Source organism: Pristis pectinata, chromosome 4 (genome assembly GCF_009764475.1).
Source record: "Pristis pectinata isolate sPriPec2 chromosome 4, sPriPec2.1.pri, whole genome shotgun sequence".
Classification (NCBI taxonomy): Eukaryota; Metazoa; Chordata; class Chondrichthyes; order Rhinopristiformes; family Pristidae; genus Pristis; species Pristis pectinata.
The window spans coordinates 102,129,311-102,149,745 of record NC_067408.1 but is presented as its reverse complement, the minus strand read 5'-3'; the positions used below and the strand labels follow the sequence as shown (position 1 = coordinate 102,149,745).

Genomic DNA, 20,435 nt, shown 5'->3' with positions numbered 1-20,435 from the left:
ACTGAGTTTATCCGAATTGGATATACAACCATTGAAGGAGAGGCAGTAATAAGCAGTGAGCAGAGTCAAGCTGTCAGATACTCATTGGCTCAACACCAGAGATCCAAGCACAGTTAAGGACTAAGTTACTGAGAACATAGAACAGTACAGCACAGGAACAGGTCCTTCGGCTCACAATGTTGTGCCAAATCAATTACATTAGTATTAAAATGGCCAACTAAACTAATCCCTTCTGCCTACACAATGTCCATATCCTACCATTCCCCTCACATTCATGTGCCTATCTCAGAGCTTCTTGAACACCCCTATCGTATTTACCTCCACCACCACCACCCCAGGCAGCGCATTCCAGGCGCCCGCCGCTCTGTGTATAAAAACAAGCTTGCCCTGCACATCTCCTTTGAACTTTCCCCCCTCACCTTAAATGCATGCCTTAGACATTTCAACCCTGGGGAAAAGAAAATGTATTAACAGACTGAACCTTTAATTTCTGTGTATACGTGAAAAGTATTTCACTTACTTTATTTTTTGAAAGAGGGAAAATTTTGCTGCATATTTAGGTAAGTTTTGTATTACATCACACATGCAATGGAAGCCTACAGTTGTTGCAAGTCTGCAATAAGCTCCATACATTTGTTCTGTAGTCACAAGAGATTCTGCAGATGCTGGAATCTGGAGCAACACACAAAATGCTGGAGGATCTCAGCAGGTCAGGCAGCACCTATGGAAGGAAATAAATGTCGACTGTTTATTTCCCTCCATAAATGTTGCCTGACCTGCTGAGTTCCTCCAGCAGTTTGTGTGATTTGTTCTGGTTTCTCCCAGAGATGACTGCAGTTAGAATTTACCAATACTACAAGATTGTTTCACAGAACACCTGCAAATACACTGCAAGATTCAGCTGGACAGGTGGCAATGTTGCCCGTTAACACACGTTAAAAGGAAGATGATGTGTATTCCACAAATTGTTACATTTTTGATTGTGAAATGGAGAACTGAAACCAAGATTTGTAAACATTCCTGAAATAAGATTTAGCCACAAACAGTTTTTAAACTATCCTTACAATTGACTTTGGATTTGTAACAAACAATGGTATTGTTTCCACAAAGTGTGAGGATGTTTAGCATTGTAGTCAAGCTGAGGAAGTGGAATGAGAAATGAGATGTGGCAGTTGTAAATGGTATTCATTGCTTGGCATAGAATAATTGTAAGTAGTGGATGAAGCTGCAGTACATTTGTAGAGCAAAATACACAGCTTTATTTAGAGGCAGAATCCTCTTTACCCCATTTTCACTACACGTTTCAGCAGTATTTCCTGCCAGCAGTTACACCTATAACATTTAAACACATTTACTATTTAGGTTACATTTACATAGGCTAATGTTTTTACCTGTCTATCCCTAACTTTCCCTTTTGTTCCTGCCTTCTCTCCTCTTCAACTAATCCAATGGCAGTGATCTTCACTATTTTTCAAGTGCTGGCTGCTTTGGCAAAAAACCTTTAATGCACACACACAGTCACTCACACGCACCGTTCAAACCATCTATTTGACCTTTCACACTGAGCTCCCTGTCCCTGAACTCCTTCAATTAGCGTTTCCTCCCTCCTTCCCCACCCCTGATTTCTGACCTCCCACATTCCTGCAGACCCTCCATCTCTGGGAACACTTGACCACATTCCTGGCCACGCTCCAATGTTTAGCTCCCAATCCCAGCCATGCTCCAGCACACACTTTGCCCTTCACCACACCCCCCCTCCCCCCACCCCTGCAGTTCACTGTTGACACAGAGCCAGAAACAGAATAGAACAGAAACAGGTCCTTCAGCCCACCATGTCTATACCAAGTACCCATCCATACTAATCGCATTTAACTGCACTCAGTCTGTAACCTATGCTTTTGCAATTCAAGTGCTCTTTCAGATGCTTAAATGTTGAGAGAGCACTTGGCTCTATCACCTTTTCAGGCAGTGTGTTTCAGATTCCAGCTACCCCCGGGTGAAAAAGTTCTTTGTCAGTTCCTCAGTAACCCGTTACTCCTCACCTTAAACCTACGCCCTCTGGTTTTAGACACTTCTGCCATGGGGAAGTTTCTGGACCACACCCTGCCCTGTTCTCAGTCATACTCCAGCCCATGATAGCAGCACCTAGGGTCAAAGAGAGCCACCACTGGCTCGCAGACCTTGCAATAATGAACAATTTCCTATGGCTGCCTTCTTTATTCTTACCTCCTCCAGATCCCCTGAACTAATCTTTTCCCTGCACTTGTACTTAAGCAGAATCTGTTGCATCTGCTACATTATCTTGTAATGAAGTATAGCCACAGACACAAAATGTTAACTCTCCCTCTTTCTCTGCTGATGTAGACTGACTTACTGAGCATTTCCAGCATTATCTGTATTTGTATCAGAAGGCATTTAGCTTGCCATTACTTTAAGATGTAGTATATCTCTCATGGTTACTGTCTACATGACCACCTTGTGGGAGAAGGGGTAGAGACAATGAAGTCATGCTTTTCCAACTTGATTGAGTGTTTCAGGTTGATGGGTTAAGGTAGACATAATGGAGTAGTAGTTAGTCGGGGTGCCTAACCATTAGGCAACTATTGCAAGGCGTCTGAGCAGGGCAGCCTAATTCCAAGCCAGTGGAAATATGAATGACAGTTATAAAACCTTTACAAATAATTACTGCAACTAAAGCTGCAACATCTGCATTATCTACTGATATTTGCTCATGTCGAGGGCAACACACCAACAGCCAAACAAAATAGTGGCCAACAGACAGGAAGGAGCCATTTTGCTTAGTGGCATTGTATCCTCATTTGTTATTATTTGCACACAAATAAAAACGTGCTGTGCATTTTAAATTTATATCACCGTAAATCAGTTTTAAACAAAATCCGTAGTTAATGACCACAAATGGACAATAAGAACATTTGAGACATTTATATTCACAGAAGCAGCATCGTTTTACTTGAAATAGATATGACATTAATTTTTAAATCTTTATCTTCAGTCACAGACGCCTACACATGCACTCTTCTTATGAAACTTGAGACTTATTGAATGACATGTAGTTCCCTGAGCAAACGGACCAAACTGTATGGCAGAATGCCTCATCACCAGATTTGACCAACAAGCACCAAGACCTCACTCAACTGGTGGTGAGAGGTGCCCTCCCAGTCAGAGTTTTCCTCTACAGATGACATATCATCCCCAACGTACGCTGCCGTCAGGAAGGCTGTGATAGGGAAGAAACCATCACCCACCTCTTTGCAGACTGTGGATTTGCTGAGAGGGTCCAGAGAGTGATGCAAGGGTCCATATCCCGGTTCATCCCCAGCAGCTGCGTGACAGAGGACTCTCCGATCTGTGGGCTGTTCCCGGGGACACATACCGAGACTGCTGCTGGAAGGTCATCAACTCAGTGTAGGACACCCTTTGGTCTGCCCGAAACTTGTTGGCCTTGCAGCACAGTGAGATGTCCGTAAGGGAATGCTGCCGACTGGCACATTCCAGGCTGCAGGATTATGTGCTGAGGGATGCACTGAAGCTTGGTGCAGCCAATGCTAAGGCTTCGTGGGGTAGGACCACAGTATAGGCTCGGACCACAGTATAGGCTCCTTCCACTACTGCATATGGAGGGGTCTGTAGGGTGGGGAAGCCCGAACAATAAAAGGGGTATCACTTCAGGGAGCCATGCGAGGGGCAATGGTGCTAAGTTGGTGTTTTTCTTTAAAGTTTACACCACTGAATGTAATATCCATGAATGTCAAAGTTATTTTGCACTGTTCCTTTATTCATGATCAAAAAAAATATTCACAAAGTCTATTTTTGAAAAACAAATGTGGTTCTCGTTTGGTCACCATGGTCTGTCATTGGATTCCATGTAGAGTCCAGTGATGGGGACTATTCTCGATGGGATTCCCCAACACTGCACCACAGAAGATCGCCACTCGGAGCCTGTGACAACCCCATTGATTTAAAACTGAGATTCCAGGACTGCGGCTGAGGCAAAGGGGAGGTTGCTTGTATTTTAGTTAAATGTTTGAATTGTGTTTTTATTATTAAAATTATAAAAAAACTATTAAAATTTTAGCAAATGTCAGAAAAATAACTAACTTAAAATTTAAAGCCTCGTTCCTGACTGCTGCTAATGTTGAAGATTCCCTCGGCTACTCCCTCTTACCAATGCTGCTTTTTGGGTGGATCTGTTTGTTGTTGGGACAGGATGTACCCAGGAATCATGGTAGAGGAATCTGGCTATTGCTTGACGAGTACATGGGATAGCTCTCCCACTTCAGATGCTAGGCTATCCATATTTGAGAGGAAGACTTAAGGCTATTGTTATGTCCAAATTTGGGGCCTAGCTCAGTACTGGGTACTCTGTCCAGTTTTATTCTCCATTTCAACTCTAGATCTCATGAACTTTCATGGCATCATGTAAAAACATGGGCAAGGTAACCTCAATTATTACTTACCATCTTCCCTTAGCTGACAAATCAGCATTCCACGTGAACAACACTTGGAAGCAGCACTGAAAGTAGCAAATATACAGGATGTACACTTGGTAGAGGACTTCAACGTCCATCACCATGGACCAAACCAGTGAGTCCTCAAGCTGCAGGGGTTGGCTCGCAGGAAGTAGTGAACCAAGGGAAAGGCCTATCATCCTCATTACTGTAGATTTACCTATGGTAGATGTATTTTTCCCAATGATAGCATTGGTAAAAGTGACCACTGCACAGTCTTTGGTATGTGTGATCACACAAAGGACACCTTCCATTGTGTTGTGTGGCACCATAAATTAAGGTAAATGGTTTGGACTCAGAACAGATCTGGTTGCTGAGAACGGAGCATCCATGAGGCACTGCGGACCATTAGCACAATGTACATCACCATAATCAATGGCCCCAGTCCCCACACTCCATTACTACCACAACATTTCCACTGCCCTGAAGCCCCTTTTCCTTGTTTAGGAAGAAAATGGAAAAAAAAATGCACACTGTGATAAAATATACCAACATGAAACTATGAAATTTCTATTTCCCTTTTTTCCAAATGTTGGAAAAAAAACTAAAGTTTACGATTGTGTTTCAATAAGAAACATTTGTGTACAAAGACCAGCACAAGATGGCTGCTGTAAAGTTGTTTCCCTCAGGTCTAGAATCAGGGGATCAATGAATGTGGTGAAAGAACGGGGAAGTGGAATGGAGGATGAAAATCAGTCATAACCTTGTGAATGGTAGAGTAGGCTCGAGGGCCACTTTGTCTACCACTGTTTCCTTTTTTTTTTAAAAAAAAGAGAATATGTAGAACAACAGGATAGCATGGAAATATGCTCTTCACCCGCAGAATACGTGCTGACCCCGGAGGAGCCATTTTTAGACTAATCCTACCCTAACCAAAGCGATTTTATTCTCCTCAAATTCCCAACAGCTCCCCAGATATTGCCATTTAGCTATACAGTATGGGCAATTTACACACCAACCTGCACGTTTGTGGGATGTGGGTGGATACCCACTTAGTCACAAGGAGAATGTGTAAACTCCACACAGGCAGCACCACTGATCAAGACTGAAGCTGAGTCACTGGAAGTACAAGGCAGCACCTCCATTAGCTGTGCCAACCCAATGTGGGCTGTAACTTGGCAACAGCTCTAGTCAATGCATCATATTGATGCTCTATATTACAAGTAACTACACAAATCCCCAAATATTCTTTGAGGAACAAAATCAGACATTTTAAATCCTCTTAGCCGCACAAGTGCTGTCATTTCTGATGTGTTAAAAAATCATTTCTTTGGTAAAATAATTCAGCTGATGCCAGACAACTGGGTGCAGCTACTTCAAATGTTCTGAGGATACTTTGAGCAGCTTTGTACTTGTCAACATAATAGCTTCATGCAAACCTCCTTCAGCGTCTCATATAATTAGAATGCAAAACCAGGGGAAGTGATGAGCAGTCCGATACGTCACACTGAACAGGATTCTCAGATTGGTAAAATACAGTGTTGTCATAAACCTCAGAGGTTAAAGAATCAGTCATTTCATTATTTTCAGTGGTATTAGATTCACATGTCTCCTGATCACACATCTGTTCATTTGAAAATTCTACAAAACAGCAGTCTGAATCTTGGATTTGGACAGAGCATAGTGGGACATCTGAAGTATCAACACTTGCAGGAGATGAGCTGCTTTTTCTGCTGTGGTTTATCTGCAACTGGCTCATTATTTCAGTTTCTGTACTTTCATTTTGCATTACATCTGTTGGAGCCATCAAACAGTTATCAAAATTGGTGAAAGAATTGAATTGTTGATCATCACAAGCCACTGCGCTGGTTCCATCTGTTGCTTTGTCAGAAAACAGGCTGCTTTGAGCACTGTCCTGCATAGTTATCGGCAGAGAATTATGCTCATAGGCTGATTCCGCAACATTACTTAACTCCTCCTCCTCACTCTCCTCTTCAACGTCTTGCATCTTCTCTTTACTGACACAAACATGACCCATTGTGCTGAATTTTTCTTGCGTATCATTATAATTGTGGATAGCATGGGTGTATTTTAAATTTTTCTGATGGAAGAGATCAAATGAAATATACATTAAAATTTTTAAATGTAATCTTTTTCTTTACTTTTAATGAAAATGGCATAACAAATTGATAACGCCTCCAATTCTATCCTGACCCAAATCTTCACTTAATGTAAGATTTGCAGATATGGACAGAAATGGTAAATTAGTCAAATCTCACTGTCTTCTACTACTCACTGCGCCAACTCCCACCCACTCCCCATATCCTCTCCCTTTTTAACTCCTGGGACATTCAGATAAATTGGAGTAATTTCATAGGTGTTTGGCACATGCCGTTTCTATACACTGCAGGAAGCACTCCAACTGAGTTTTGTTGCGTTGTGTGGTTTGTAGCTAGTTAAACAAAGGTTTCCCATCTACTTTATTAAAATGTAGCAACTAAAAGCAAGCTAATGTTATAATGCTTAAATTATCACTTTATTTGGGTGCATTATCAGCAGAAAATACAAAATAGGATACCCAAATAGTTAGACTGGAAAATAAGAGATTAATAAATGAAAAGTGGTTTTAAGCTCAAAGAATTAATCCTTTTTTCAAAACCAATCTTCTGTTCTTATTTACCATTGATCAACTGGTAATTAATTAGCAAAGTCTAGTTTTCCCGTCATAATCTCTGTTAGGGAATTGTCAGACATGGGCCATCTTTTTGGCGTTACGGAATGGGGTAGCAGGTATTAATACAAACGAGAACCAACTAGTCTTCAAATAAAAACCCTGTTGAAATGTACAGCACAAGCAGTAATCAGTTTTGAAATTAAAAGGCACCTACAGAGCATAGGTTGCTGGCCCACAGCAGGGGGCTGGCTGCTCAAGATAATGATCTGTGAAGTGATGTGGCCAATGAGACCTTCTCGTCTGCATCAGCCAAACACAAGACAATGGACTACATTAATTGGCCTATATTAAACAAGGCACCTTTTTTTGCACCCTTCTTCCAGAGATCAAGGAGGGCTGCCAGACCAGACTAAATTTTGTCACTTAGCATATCAAACATGGTCATAGGCATATTTGCCCTATCAATATCTGGGATATTTGTGTACTCAGAATCAGCCCTCCCAACATTAATCTTGGGCATCTGGTTCTCTGTCCTCAGTAACTTTGAGACCACCTGTGTGAATTAGTTTGTCCCAAAGGAGTTTGAAACTTCAGAGTCTTACCAGCAACAATGTGCTCCTACTGTAAATTTGCACTTCACTGGAACCATTTGTCAGACAAAATATGAAGTAAGCAATGTCATTGTAGCTATTGAAATTGTATTGAATCACAATTAGCATTGTTCTTAATAGCATAAAAACTCGGGAGACTCTACCGAGATGTCATGATGAATAAAGACTTTCATATCCACCAGTTTCTCCAGTGACTTAGTCACAGTCACAACATTCCTCAAAGTTTAAATTCTTGGTACCTAGAATGATCTTTGTTGTGGGTCCCACTACCTGTTACAGAGCAACAGCAATGATCCCTAAGTAATCAGACGCCAAGTGGTATTACAGGTAAGATCAGAATCTTATGAGTAAAATATGCTCTTGTACTTCTAACTCTAATGTATTTTCTTAGGCAGTCTCTGAGCATCAAGGATGACGTACTTCTACTAAAGAATGAAAGATGCACATACATGATTTCTTTTAATGTGGGGTGGCTGCTGCATGCCAGTCACCACATGGTCTTGATGGAGCAAGAGACAATTGGGACCAGGTACTGCTCTGTAGACTTGAACACATGTGGACATACACACAGATGCCAACTAATATTCAGCACATGCAGATGCATTCCAATCACACAGACAACCACTCACCCTCTAAGCACACACAGTGGTGAGCAAAAACACACAAGCTCTACCTCACACCTTTTTTTCAATTCTTCCCTCCTCTCCACTGTCCAGTGACAGCTACTCACTCACTCCTGGGGGAGACTCCTTCAACTGCCAGTCATTACTAAGTACACTGGACAGATGATTAGATAGAGCTTGCTGGTTTAATCTCAGCATGCATTTCTCGATCAGCACATGCACTTCAAGTACTTGAAAGTGCCCAAGGCATCGTTATAAGTTATTAGAAATTAGGGATTGATAGTATACAAAGTTAAGACCATGAGGAAGAACGCTAATCATATACCACTTAAAATTACTGCAGGTTGAAGTAGTCCCTTTTTTAAAAAGGAAGTTTTGCTCAATCTACCATTACTAAACTCGGAAGAAGATGCAAGGTTAAAATTTTGCTTGAAGCAGTTTTTCGAAGTACATACCAGAGATTGTGGAACATATGTGCTCAAGAAACTAAGGCAACCTGCTTTGTATAGTAACATGATGATGATGAGCACAATTCCCAAGATGCAAAAACCAGCTGCTAGCAGTGTTCGAGATACTGCAAAAGAAAAGACACATCAGAAATATTGCTTTGCTCCAGTTTACTCCCCTCTCACCCTCAAACTATCCCAAATCAATACAAAAGTCTCATTATTTTATTTAAATGCAACTTAAAAAGATCATTTAAATAAATTAAATACATTCAGACTTCTCTGCAAAAGTAGGTTCAGTGGTTTCCACTTACTAAAGACACTAGTGAACATGGTCACACTTATTTGTCCTCCATTTTAATGGAGATGCTAACAGGTTAAAATAAAAGATTAATGGGGACCAACAAATGTCATCAAATTGAGTGCCATCATCCTCTATTGTAATTATATACACTGCCCTCTCCTCTGCCCACTAGAGTAGAATTTGTTCTCATTTTGAGAAGCATGGCTAAAAAAGGAAAGTTGGGGGGCAAACCTATGCTGAAGGCACATCAAGTATGGCTAACAAGACTTAAATAGTAACGAGTGATGGCTGATGAAAGCTTACAAGTCAATGTTACAAATAAAAGATTTTCAAAGAGCATTTGATAAAGTAGCACATGCAGTAATATTTGGGAAAAGGAAACAGAGAGTATCAAAAGTGAAGTGATATCTTGGGTGTATTAACTGGGCAAGGCACAGGAGGCAGAGAAAGAACATTTTCCTGACAGGTAGGTAGGAATTTGGGTCCTCAAGATTGAGATGAGGACATTTTTTTTTGTTGAACACATGATCAGGACAGGTACACAAATTCCAATTTCAAAGTTTACTGATGAAACCTGAAATTAAAACACAAAGTAGGTTATTAACATACTTAGGGGATACAGACTGGAGAAAATGGGCAGACAAAACACCACGATAATTAAATGTTGATAATCCATCAATTTATCATCAGTAAAGAATCTTGTCACTATTCCGTTACTGTGTTACAAAATTTGCTGAATGTACAATAATAAATTCAATGGTGTAAAGGATTTTGAGAAACTGAAGCAGTGAAAAAAAATTACCCTAAAACAGCAAGCTTTTCGATGTATATGTTAAAGTGATGTACTTTGGGAGAAGATACTACATTTCCCATGACCAACATTCTACATCTGTTTTAATTTTATACACTTCTATCAGGTCAACTAACTTTACTCCAGGGAAGATGAGCCCAGCCTATCCAATCTCTCCACAAAGCTAAAGTCCTCCAATCCAAGCTACATACTGGTGAATCTCCTCTGCATTATCTCCAGTGCAATCACATCCTTCCTATAATGTGGTGGCCGTAACAGTAGCAGTGCAGCAGGTGAGGAGAGAATAGTAGAGGATAAATTAAGCAGGTCCAGTGGGCAGACCAGACAGAGGCAGGTTAGGGAGCATGGGGGAGCTGACAAGCTCAGGGCATTTATTTTAATATAAGGAGCCTCATGGGCAAGTCAGGTGAGCCTGGAGCATGGATCAGCACTTGGAATTATGATGTCATTGCAATCACAGAAAAGTTGTCGAGGGAAGGGCAGGACTGGCAACTTAATGATCTGGGTATAGAAATTTCAGAAGTGACAGAGGGCAATGCAAAAGAGGGGGAGTTGCACTATTGATTAGGCGAACACAACAGCAATATTTAGAAAGGATAGTCTAGAAGGATTATCCAATGAGGGCAGAATTTAGGAATAAGAGGGGGGCAAAAACATTGGCTAGAGGCCTCCCAATAGTCAGCAGGAATTAGTGGAACAGATACGTTTGCAAATGGCAGAAAGATGCAAGAGCAACAGGGTTATAGCGTGGGGGGATTTTAAACATTCCCCATATTGATTTAGTGCAAGGGGCTTAGATGGGGCAGGATTTATTAAGTACATTGAAGAAAGTTTGAAACAATATGTAAAGAGCCTACAAGAGAGCGGGCAGTACCTGACCTTCTCTTGGGAAATGAAATTGGGCAGGTGGGGGAAGTGGGGGAAACACTGAAAATAATAACCATTATTCAAGTTTCAAGGTAATTATGGAAAAGGATAAGGTTGGTCCTCAAGTTAAGGTCTTGAATTGAGGAAACACAAAGATGCATTTCACCGTGTGTTTCGATGTACATGTGACTAAAAGAAATCCAATGTTCAGAGAAACCTTGGAGTCCAAGTCCATAATTCCCTGAAAGTGGCATATGACATGCTTGCCTTCCCTAGATTGGAGCGAAGAATAAGAGTTGGGATGTTATGTTGCAAATTTGGCAACCAGAACAGCATACAATATTCTAAGTGCACTTGTGTGTGGTTCTGATCACCACACTATAGGAAGGATGTGGCTTCACTAAATAGTGTAGAGGGTGTTGCTTGGATTGTAGGACTTTAATTATGGGAAGAGATTGGATACGTTGCGCCAGGCTTCTCTGCAGTGAAGAAGATGGAGAGGTGATCGGATAGAGGTGCATAAAATTGAGAGGCGTAGTTAGGGCACTGGTCAGAATCTTCTTCCCCCATGGGACGGGCATCAAAAACAAGACAACATAGGTTTAAGGTGAAATGAAGGATTTTTAAAAAGGGGATTTGAGGGGAAAGATTCTTTTAAAAAAAGTGCTTGATATATGAAACCAGAGTCAGATAAGGAACATTTACACCAGCACTTAAATAGGCAAGGCAAAAAAGGGCACAGACCTAATACAGGCAAATGGGAAGTGTAGATGGGCAAAATGATTGGCATGAACATGGTGTGCCAAGAGGCCTGTTTCCATGCTGTACAACTATGATTATAAAATGCTCGTTTACCCCCCCACATTAAGACGCAAATAGTGCTAGTCAATTAATGAATGGAGAAACCTTGATGAACATTTCATTCTCAATGATAAGAGCTCAGCCAGTAGTTGAAAATGACAAGGCTGAAGAATTTGCAGTCATCTTCAGTCAGAAGTGCTGTGGATGACCCACCTCAGGCACTTTCTGAGATTGCTCCATTACAGAAGCTAATCTTAAATTACACTATATCCAATGCTTACAGTCTTTAGCCAGTGAATCAACACTGGCTAATGACTGGAAGTACCGAATATACAAAGGTTATGGACAAGTGTTCTGGTTGTGGTGCTGAATGTACTCCAGAAACCCCTGTGCAAAGTATTCCAATACAAACACAATATCCTCCCCCTGAAAATGTGTAAAGTGCCCAGGCCTGTCATGCCCACAGGTAGCAATGTGCAACTTCTCAAAAGCTAGTAATGGTCTCATCAATCTACCTCAAATCATCAGTAAATGTTATCAAGTAGCATCCATCTAACCCACAAAATTAAAAGATGAATTTAAGAGGCAGGTCAGGAGTGACTGCTCTTTACATCAAGGAAGAAATTGTGGCTGCTGGAGGCCAATCACTAAACATTACTACAAGAAATCCTCAGCAAAATGCCATTTTCAGCTGCTTCATCAATGAATTTCTCTGAACTATACAGTTACTAGTGGGGATACTTGCTGACAACTGCAGTTCAATTCCATTTGCAACTCTGCAGATCATATTGCAAATTCCTGAATGCTGCAGATGTGGACAACATTAGACAATCAAAAGAGGCAAATAACATTCATGCCACACAAATATCAGGCAATGGCCATCTCCAACAAGGGAGAGTCTAACTACTATTCCTTAATGTCCAACCGCAATACCATTGCCAAATCGTCAACATCAACAAGCTGGGACTGCAACCACTGCTGCTGGGAGCTGGAGAGGGAGCAGGGTTCCTGTGCTGAGTGACTTGACACCTGACTTGCTGAAGATTTCTCACCGCTTACAAGGCAAAAAATCAGGCTGGTGATGAGTATGGCTTCTACAGCACTCGAGAACCTTTCGCCATCCAGGACAAGCCAGCCCATCCAACACCTTAAACATTCACTTCATCAAAAGTAAACCACAGCGATAGTATGAACCATTTGAATAAAGTACACTCATCAAGAGAACTTCGAAAGCACCACCCAAACCCACAACCACTACTGTCAGAGAAAGTCAAGATCAACATATGGAATGCCATCACTTTCAAACTTCCTTCCAAGTTGCACACCCTCCTGATTTGGAAACATATTGGCATCCATTGAGTTATTGGGTAAATAGCCGGAACTCCTCATCCAACAACTCTATTTCAAGAGCAATTAGAGCTGGCCATTAAATGCTGGCCTTGCCAGTGCAACTCGTATCATCTGAATAAAGACCAAGGCACATATCCATGTGCATTCAGCAAATTTCTAAGTACTTAACAACGACTAAACATGCAGGATTATCTGGATAAACCCTGGGGATGCAGGACTTAATTTACGTCTACTCTTTGCAAGAGCTGAGAAGCATAGAAATTGGAACGGCTTCTTTCCTCCCTGCAATATCCAAAGAATCCCACCTCAATACACATACGCATGAATGTGGGTTGAGGGGAGCATTGGAGATGAAAGCAAAGTGCCACCAACATTCAGCACATGGGTACACATAGAAAAAAAAAGTCACTCGGACAGCATTGCAAATAGCAACAGAAATTGAATGCCTTTAGTTAGGAAAGAAGGGAAGGAATTTGGCAAGGTGCAGTAGCCTTAGGTAACACTGTGAACCATTTCCAATGCAGACAACAGGTATGACTATAAACCAGGACATAAGCAGTTCCTCTCAAGGAAGGATATTTACTTTGAGATGCAGTATTAATCATGTTCCAATAAATTCACTGCAGGTGCACTTGGTTTATTTCAATTTTATAGTACATTAAACCGTATTTATCTGGCATACCTCGTGGAAATTGATAAACCTGGTTTTACACCTAGGCTCATTTCATTTGTCATTGAGATCAAAGTGTAATTAGGCAGGATGTCAAACTGGCATTCCATTGAATCCAATTAATTTCCAATGGGAGGGTGGAGAAGAGAAGAGGTTAAAATTAGCTTCTAGATCTAATTACTTTGCACGTTTACTTGAACCAGGAAAATCAGATTTCCCCCAGTAGTGACTAATCAGGTAAAATTAATATGGAAAATGATGCTACTTTAATTACAACTTGGCATTTTGAAATTTAATGCTGGCTGGCATGCTGTCAACAATTTGTGCTACTGTACCTTCTGTACCCTCATCTTCCTCTGCATATTGTGTGATTATACATTTCCTTTCCAAAGGATCAGAGTGTTGTTCTTTTAGGTAAAATATATTTATTGTAATGCAGTATTTTGTATTTGGTTCCACATTCTCAAATATTTCTTCGATACTTGTTTCACTTGTGATTTTCAACAGATCCCTGCTCTATTGAAAGAAAGAGATCAGAGTTAATTTCCTTATTTATCTATAATTAGAAAACCTTACATACAATACTTTGCTGTATTTGCATGCTAGATTTTCCAATTTAAATCAGTGCTGATTATAGCAATTTTGTTTTCCACATAGAGTTAAAACTTCCAGCAAAAGTGTTTACTCATAGTAGAAAGATCTATTGACAAACTAAGTTCACCTGTGCAAAATACTCAATTAATCATCTCACTTAACTTTATCCAAATACATAAACTTAAACATTATTAAAATTTATACAACATGGTAACAGGCCCTTCCGGCCCAATGAGCCCACGCTGTCCAATTACACTCATGTTAAACCACCTGGTGATCCTAACCACTTTTCTCCTCCCCACTTTACAATTCCTGAACTTGTCATACCCTTCCATTTCCATGCTCATCTAAAAAAAGCTTCATTTTTGAATCCTCATCTGACCTGCAATTGTTAATACGGATCAATTTCATAAATTATACTATTTGTAACTTTGTTACATTATCCAGAAATCTTTTACAATATTCAATATGATTGACCACTCCAATGCACTGCTTCTTTCATGGTTTGAAATGGTTTCATCCCCAACCAGTTTGGGTACCTCCTTCCCTAGCACCAACCTTGTTAGTTCCCCAAAAGATCCATCCTTGCTCCTTTTTTCTAAAAGAGGAATGCACTGCTCTTTGGCAAGACAACAGAAAGAGGATCACTTAACACCTGTGCTGAAGATCATCAGTTAGCTCTCTACCACTTCTCACTCAACTGGCTCCCTCTCCTGCTCATTTTAAGCTGGATAACACCTGGCTTTGGCCACTCACAAGCAGACTCCCTGTTAAGATAGCGGGACAAGTCACAATCTTTGTATGGGCAACCCCCCGCATTACAGCAGTTCGGGTAACTGAAATTCCCCCTTATGGAATTCGCAAATCAGTACCCAAAAATTTGCAATAATAAAATTTGCTTTAATGGAATTTATGTGGAAAAGTAAATAAAATGTGAAAGAAGCAAATTTGTCAATTTTTATTTTTAGTCACTCAATAGTGCAAGCCATGGCTTTTACTTTAACACATTACCCTGCTCCTTCTACACGATCTTTCACCCATGAACTCTGATCCTCAAATCCCATCCCTTTTCCCGATATCCCCAATGTTGTCTTCAGCTGTTAATTAACTGTGGTGGGTCACTTTGTCATTGCTGATAAAATGGCCTAATACAAGAGAAAAAAAACATTTCGTAAAAAATGCATCTCCACATAACATGGGATTCAATAGGAAAGTGGGGTGGGGGGGGAGGGGGGGGTGGTTTGCGTTACCAGAAACAGTGATGCAGATGGTTTTCTAGGAACATGACCCCTCTGTAATGCCTGTATCTTGCTCAGAGTACAAATTACATTTTCACTTACTTTTCAACTCCAAGAACATTTATAAATGTTGACAAACAGGCTGAAAGAGTTTCTCCTAAACTTTGAAGATAACATAACATCTGGCTTGTTAACGTGACAAATCAATCTTTGTACGGGCAACACCCATATTACAGCAATTTGAGTAAAAGAAACTCACCCCTATGAATTCCCATGAATATTTTAGTTTCAAAGGTCATATTTATCATCTTCATTTAATATTAGTTGATGCAGTACTGCCATTGATACTACAAGTTGGCTCAGAGGTAGAATCATTGCTATAATGATGAGGTATTTGGTATTGGTATTGGTTTATTATCGTCACTTGTACCAAGGTACAGTGAAAAAGCTTGTCTTACAAACCGATCGTACAGGTCAATTCATTACACAGTGCAGTTACATTGAGTTAGTACAGAGTGCATTGATGTAGTACGGATAAAAACAATAACAGTACAGAGTAAAGTGTCACAGCTACAGAGAAAGTGCAGTAAGGTGCAAGTTCACAACAAGACAAGTGTAGAAAATAACAGATGTGAATTATTTAGCTACTTAGGTATGCACTTTTACGGCATCTGAATAAAAATGTTATCTTTATATGGATACACTCCACCAGAAACTGGGCTCAAAGTCATAAAACATGCAGCAAGGAGAAACATTATTTTAAGCTTATTTAACCACTTGCTCACTAATAACCACTGATTGGAAATTACACTGCTCAAAATCCTAAAATACTGCACAATATTGAATTTTTAACATGTTATAAACAAGTCCTAAACCGATGCTGCATTAGTTTAAATCATGCATGAAGTGCACAAGTTCATGCCCCGATGACATGTCAGGCTGATAATTGGCATCGCACTACCATGCACAGCCTGTCAAAGAATGGGGGGTGGGAGGAAGAGCAGAAGCACATTCAAGGTTCAGAAAGAAGTGCTGAGGAAATAAATTTTGACTAGGAATAAATTAACTTGCATTTACAATATCTTGTGATCTACAAATGAATTTGATATGATTTTCAATTAAAATTGAAAACACCCTATAAAAATATTAAAAGTCATAAATCAGCATTTAACATAATCAGATTATGGTAATTCAGAATGGACCCTTTCTGTAAATCACATTAAGCCCTACAGGTTTCAGCAGATGCCTTTACTTACAAAGGGGGTGGGAGAGGGATTAGGGATGTGGACAGTGGAGTGGCAATATCAAACAAAATCATTATAAACAGTCAAAATGAAAATAGACTTTAAAATGTTGTTCATCTTATCATGTTATTCTGAAATTAAATTCCGTCTTTTGGAAATTTTTGTTTAAAATGTGACTATTAAAATTTTTAAAACCTACCTTTTCCAACTTTCCATCTTTATATACGGTAATGTGATATCGTAATTTCATGTAGATATCTATTAATGATTTGACATCTAAGCTCTGTGAAATTAGTGGTGGTGCTGCTGCAATATCAAAAGTAACATTAAGAACTCCAAGTGGGGACTCCACTAGCTGAACATTAAGTGGCCGTATGTGTGCTGTAGATGAAAAATAAAATTGAATTAAACAAGGAAAAACACATAGAACTTTCAAACATTTTGATTGAGCACCTGCATTTGACTAAATTTTTTTATCCCCAATTTATAGTTTCAAAAATTCAGATATATTAGAAATAAGCAGAGCAATGGTTTATATCACCTAATTTCTATTAAAATTTCATTCAACGTGCATTAAACTTACCAATAAATCAATTGAAATTTAATTAAATTTTTAGGGCAAATAAAATACGCAATAATGTATGTATTGCTAAGGACTGGCGGTATCAGTTAAAAATGCTTGAACATTTCTCCCCAAGATAACTACAGGTCTGGAAAGAACATAACTGAATGGGCAAAAATCAATTTAAGATTCTTTTTCAGATATTCTAGTGAAGCAGAATAAGAAAGTGTAATTATTTAAATAACTCTTCATATATTTTCAAAAACAATGAAAATTATAAGCAATAAAACAGTCAAGAAAAATGGTCAAGAAAATCTGTTTTATGCAGACTCTAGGATAACCAGCTTACTATCATCATATGGTTGAAAGGCAATATCCATGGTAGTCCAATTGGATTCATCATTTCCAACAACTGCTTTAACTTGTGGCCAGTAATTCCCATAGATGTCACTAAATTCATCTGTTAGATCGCAGGTTCTGTTCACGATCAGCCAACAGTTTACAGCACGGAATGACTCACCTGCCGCACTGTTGGGAATTTAAAACAATTTGAATATATTAGCTGCAACAATGACAGAGAAGGTTCCACTAATTATGCCACAAATGACTGCATACAAAAAAAAACTTGAGAATTAGTTAATTTACAGCAAAATACACTGTTACGAACCAGCAACAAAAGAAACACATCGAGTCATGTATGTGTTAAAAACTACTTTATTAATAACTACTTATGATAATAAGAAAAATAAAAGTAAAAATGTTAAAATTTTAGAAGTAAAAATGTTAGATCTTAAACATTAACCCCAAAAACTAAACTCAAAGTGTGTGTGTGGCAAATTCCCAAACTCCAAGTCCAGGAATAGTTTTCTGAGTTTAGTTCAGCAAGCCATAAGGTGAAACATGAGCAAAGGCTTCTTCAAAACCACCGTTGACTGAAGAGAAAACGTAGATGTAGAGAGAGAAAATAGAGAGTAATTACGAAATCCAAATGTTCCACGATGAAACCCATACCTCAGTGTCTACTCAGCAGTGACTACTCCACCACATCTGCCTCACCCCAAAAGACACTCGAATCATGGCCATCCACACAAATACCTGTTTCCTCCTACAGGTCAACAACAAAGTGAACTCCACTGCTTTGTTTCGAAGTATCTGCCACCCCGAAAAGCATCCGAGATGTGGCCATCCACACAAATACCTGTTTCCCTCTATAGGTTAATGACAAAGTGGACTCCACTGGATTACTCCAAAAATCCATACGTGGATTGTAGTGACAGACACAGTTACTGTTTTTCATCCATCAATAGAGACTTGCAGGCTGGTCTCTCTCTCTCCTCTGACTGATTCCGACTTACTGCTTCAAAAACGTCATTACGTCCTTTATCTTCAGTTGTTGTAACCACGCCAACACACACACCACTATGCTCTACCTTAAAGGGATATTCACCAATAGTAACCTAGTCCGTAACAATACTGAAAGTATACATTAAAAAGGAAATAACAAACCCTTAAAGGAGACATTAAAAAATGATCTAATGTGAACATACAAAATAATTAGAGCTTGCTAGGGTAAACGCAGGGATGATATGATGAGAACCAGAGGTCACAGTCTCACAAGAGATTGGCTGTTCAGGACTGAGATGAAATTTCTTCACCCAGATTGTAGTAAATCTTTGGAATTCTTTATCCACCACGGGTGTAGGGGCTCAGTTGCGGCACATATTCAAGTCAGATGGTGACAGATTTTTGAATATTAAGGGAATGAAGGAATGTGGGGTAGTACCAAAATGTGACTGGGAGGTGAAAAAATTAACGAAAAAGTATGCACAAGGGGCTGGAAGGCCCACTCTTGCTCCTATTTCTTGCGTTTTTATGTTCAGCAACCCAATTTCCAAAATGACCACGGCTCAAAATCTGCAATCAGTGTGAAACAATTGCGCTTGTTCCTGATCTCAGAAATGTTCCCCACAGCAAAGAACTTTAAATTTCAGAATGGTAAAAGAGAATAAACGTGAAGGCTCTTTATCTGGACACATGCAGTTTTCATAGCAAAACTGATGAATTGATTGCACAAAGAAATAACAAGATACGACCTAAAAACCACTGCGCAGTAATGGTTCTACGGTGTCCAAGGATGGGAACTGTATATTCGAGAGTACTTGACATGTCAGAAGGACAGGCAGGAAAGAAAATGAGGAGAGGATGACCTGTTAATAAGTGAGTTTCATTACAATGGTGAGATGATCTTGATTCAGATTTGGGTGTAGAAGCAAGGGGGAGAAAAAAACCTCACTGGTGGGATAGTCTACAGGTTTCCTAACAGTAGCTATACTGTAGCAAGTAGTACAAATCAAGAAATAATGAAGAGTTGCAAGAAAGGTATTGTAATAATTGCGGCTGAATTTAATTTTCATACAAATGGCATAAATCAAATTGGCAAAAGTTGGCTTTCAGAATGAATTCATTGCACATCAGTAGAATCAGAGCAATATACTGGGAAACTAACTTGGGAACAGGCTATTTCACATCTTGTCACATGCAGCAAGACAGGATTAAGTACCAATCTCATTGTAAAGGAGCATCAGAGGAAGACTGATCATGGTGTAATGAATTTCACATACAGCCAGCAGCTTAAGTCTGAATCTAGAACCTTAAATTTAAGGTAAAGGCAATTATAAAGGTGGAGTTAGTTAGAATGTTGAAAAGTACAGCACAGAAACAGGCCCTTCAGCCCATGATGTTGTGCCAAACTGATTAAGTTAATGACACCTAATCCCTTCTCCTGCACATGACCCATATTCCTCCCTTCTCTGCATATTCATGTTCCAATCTCAGAGCCTCTTAAATGCCTCTATCAGATCTGCTCCCACCAACCCTGACAGCTCATTTCAGGCACCCATCATTGTATACAAAAAAACCTACCCCACACATCTCCTTTGAACTTTCCCCCCCTCACCTTAAATGAATGCCTTCTAGTATTAGACATCTCAACCCTGGGAAAAAGGTACCGGCTGTCTATCTATGCCTCTCAATTTTATAAACTTCTATCAGGTCTCCCCTCAGCCTCCACCATTCCAGAGAAATCAACCCTAGTTTGTCCAATTCTTCCTTATAGCACATGCCCTCTAATCCAGGCAGTATCCTGGTAAACCTCTTCTGCACCCTCTCCAT

The 20,435-nt window shown here is 39.8% G+C and overlaps 1 protein-coding gene across 2 annotated transcripts in view; it reads right to left on the bottom strand.

Annotated features, from left to right (window-relative positions):
* Positions 1-521: 521 nt before the first annotated feature.
* The window catches only part of LOC127569831 (interferon lambda receptor 1-like), a 35,175-nt gene continuing 15,261 nt past the window's right edge, over positions 522-20,435 (bottom strand). For both annotated transcript variants that reach the window (XM_052014779.1, XM_052014778.1), the window contains exons 5-9: positions 17,614-17,792; positions 16,902-17,083; positions 13,962-14,142; positions 8,833-8,951; positions 522-6,570 (exon numbers count right to left, since the gene is read on the bottom strand). In XM_052014779.1, the coding sequence (XP_051870739.1) occupies positions 5,914-6,570; positions 8,833-8,951; positions 13,962-14,142; positions 16,902-17,083; positions 17,614-17,792 (1,318 nt within the window). In that variant the 3' untranslated portion in view covers positions 522-5,913. The remainder of the gene's footprint in view (positions 6,571-8,832; positions 8,952-13,961; positions 14,143-16,901; positions 17,084-17,613; positions 17,793-20,435) is intronic.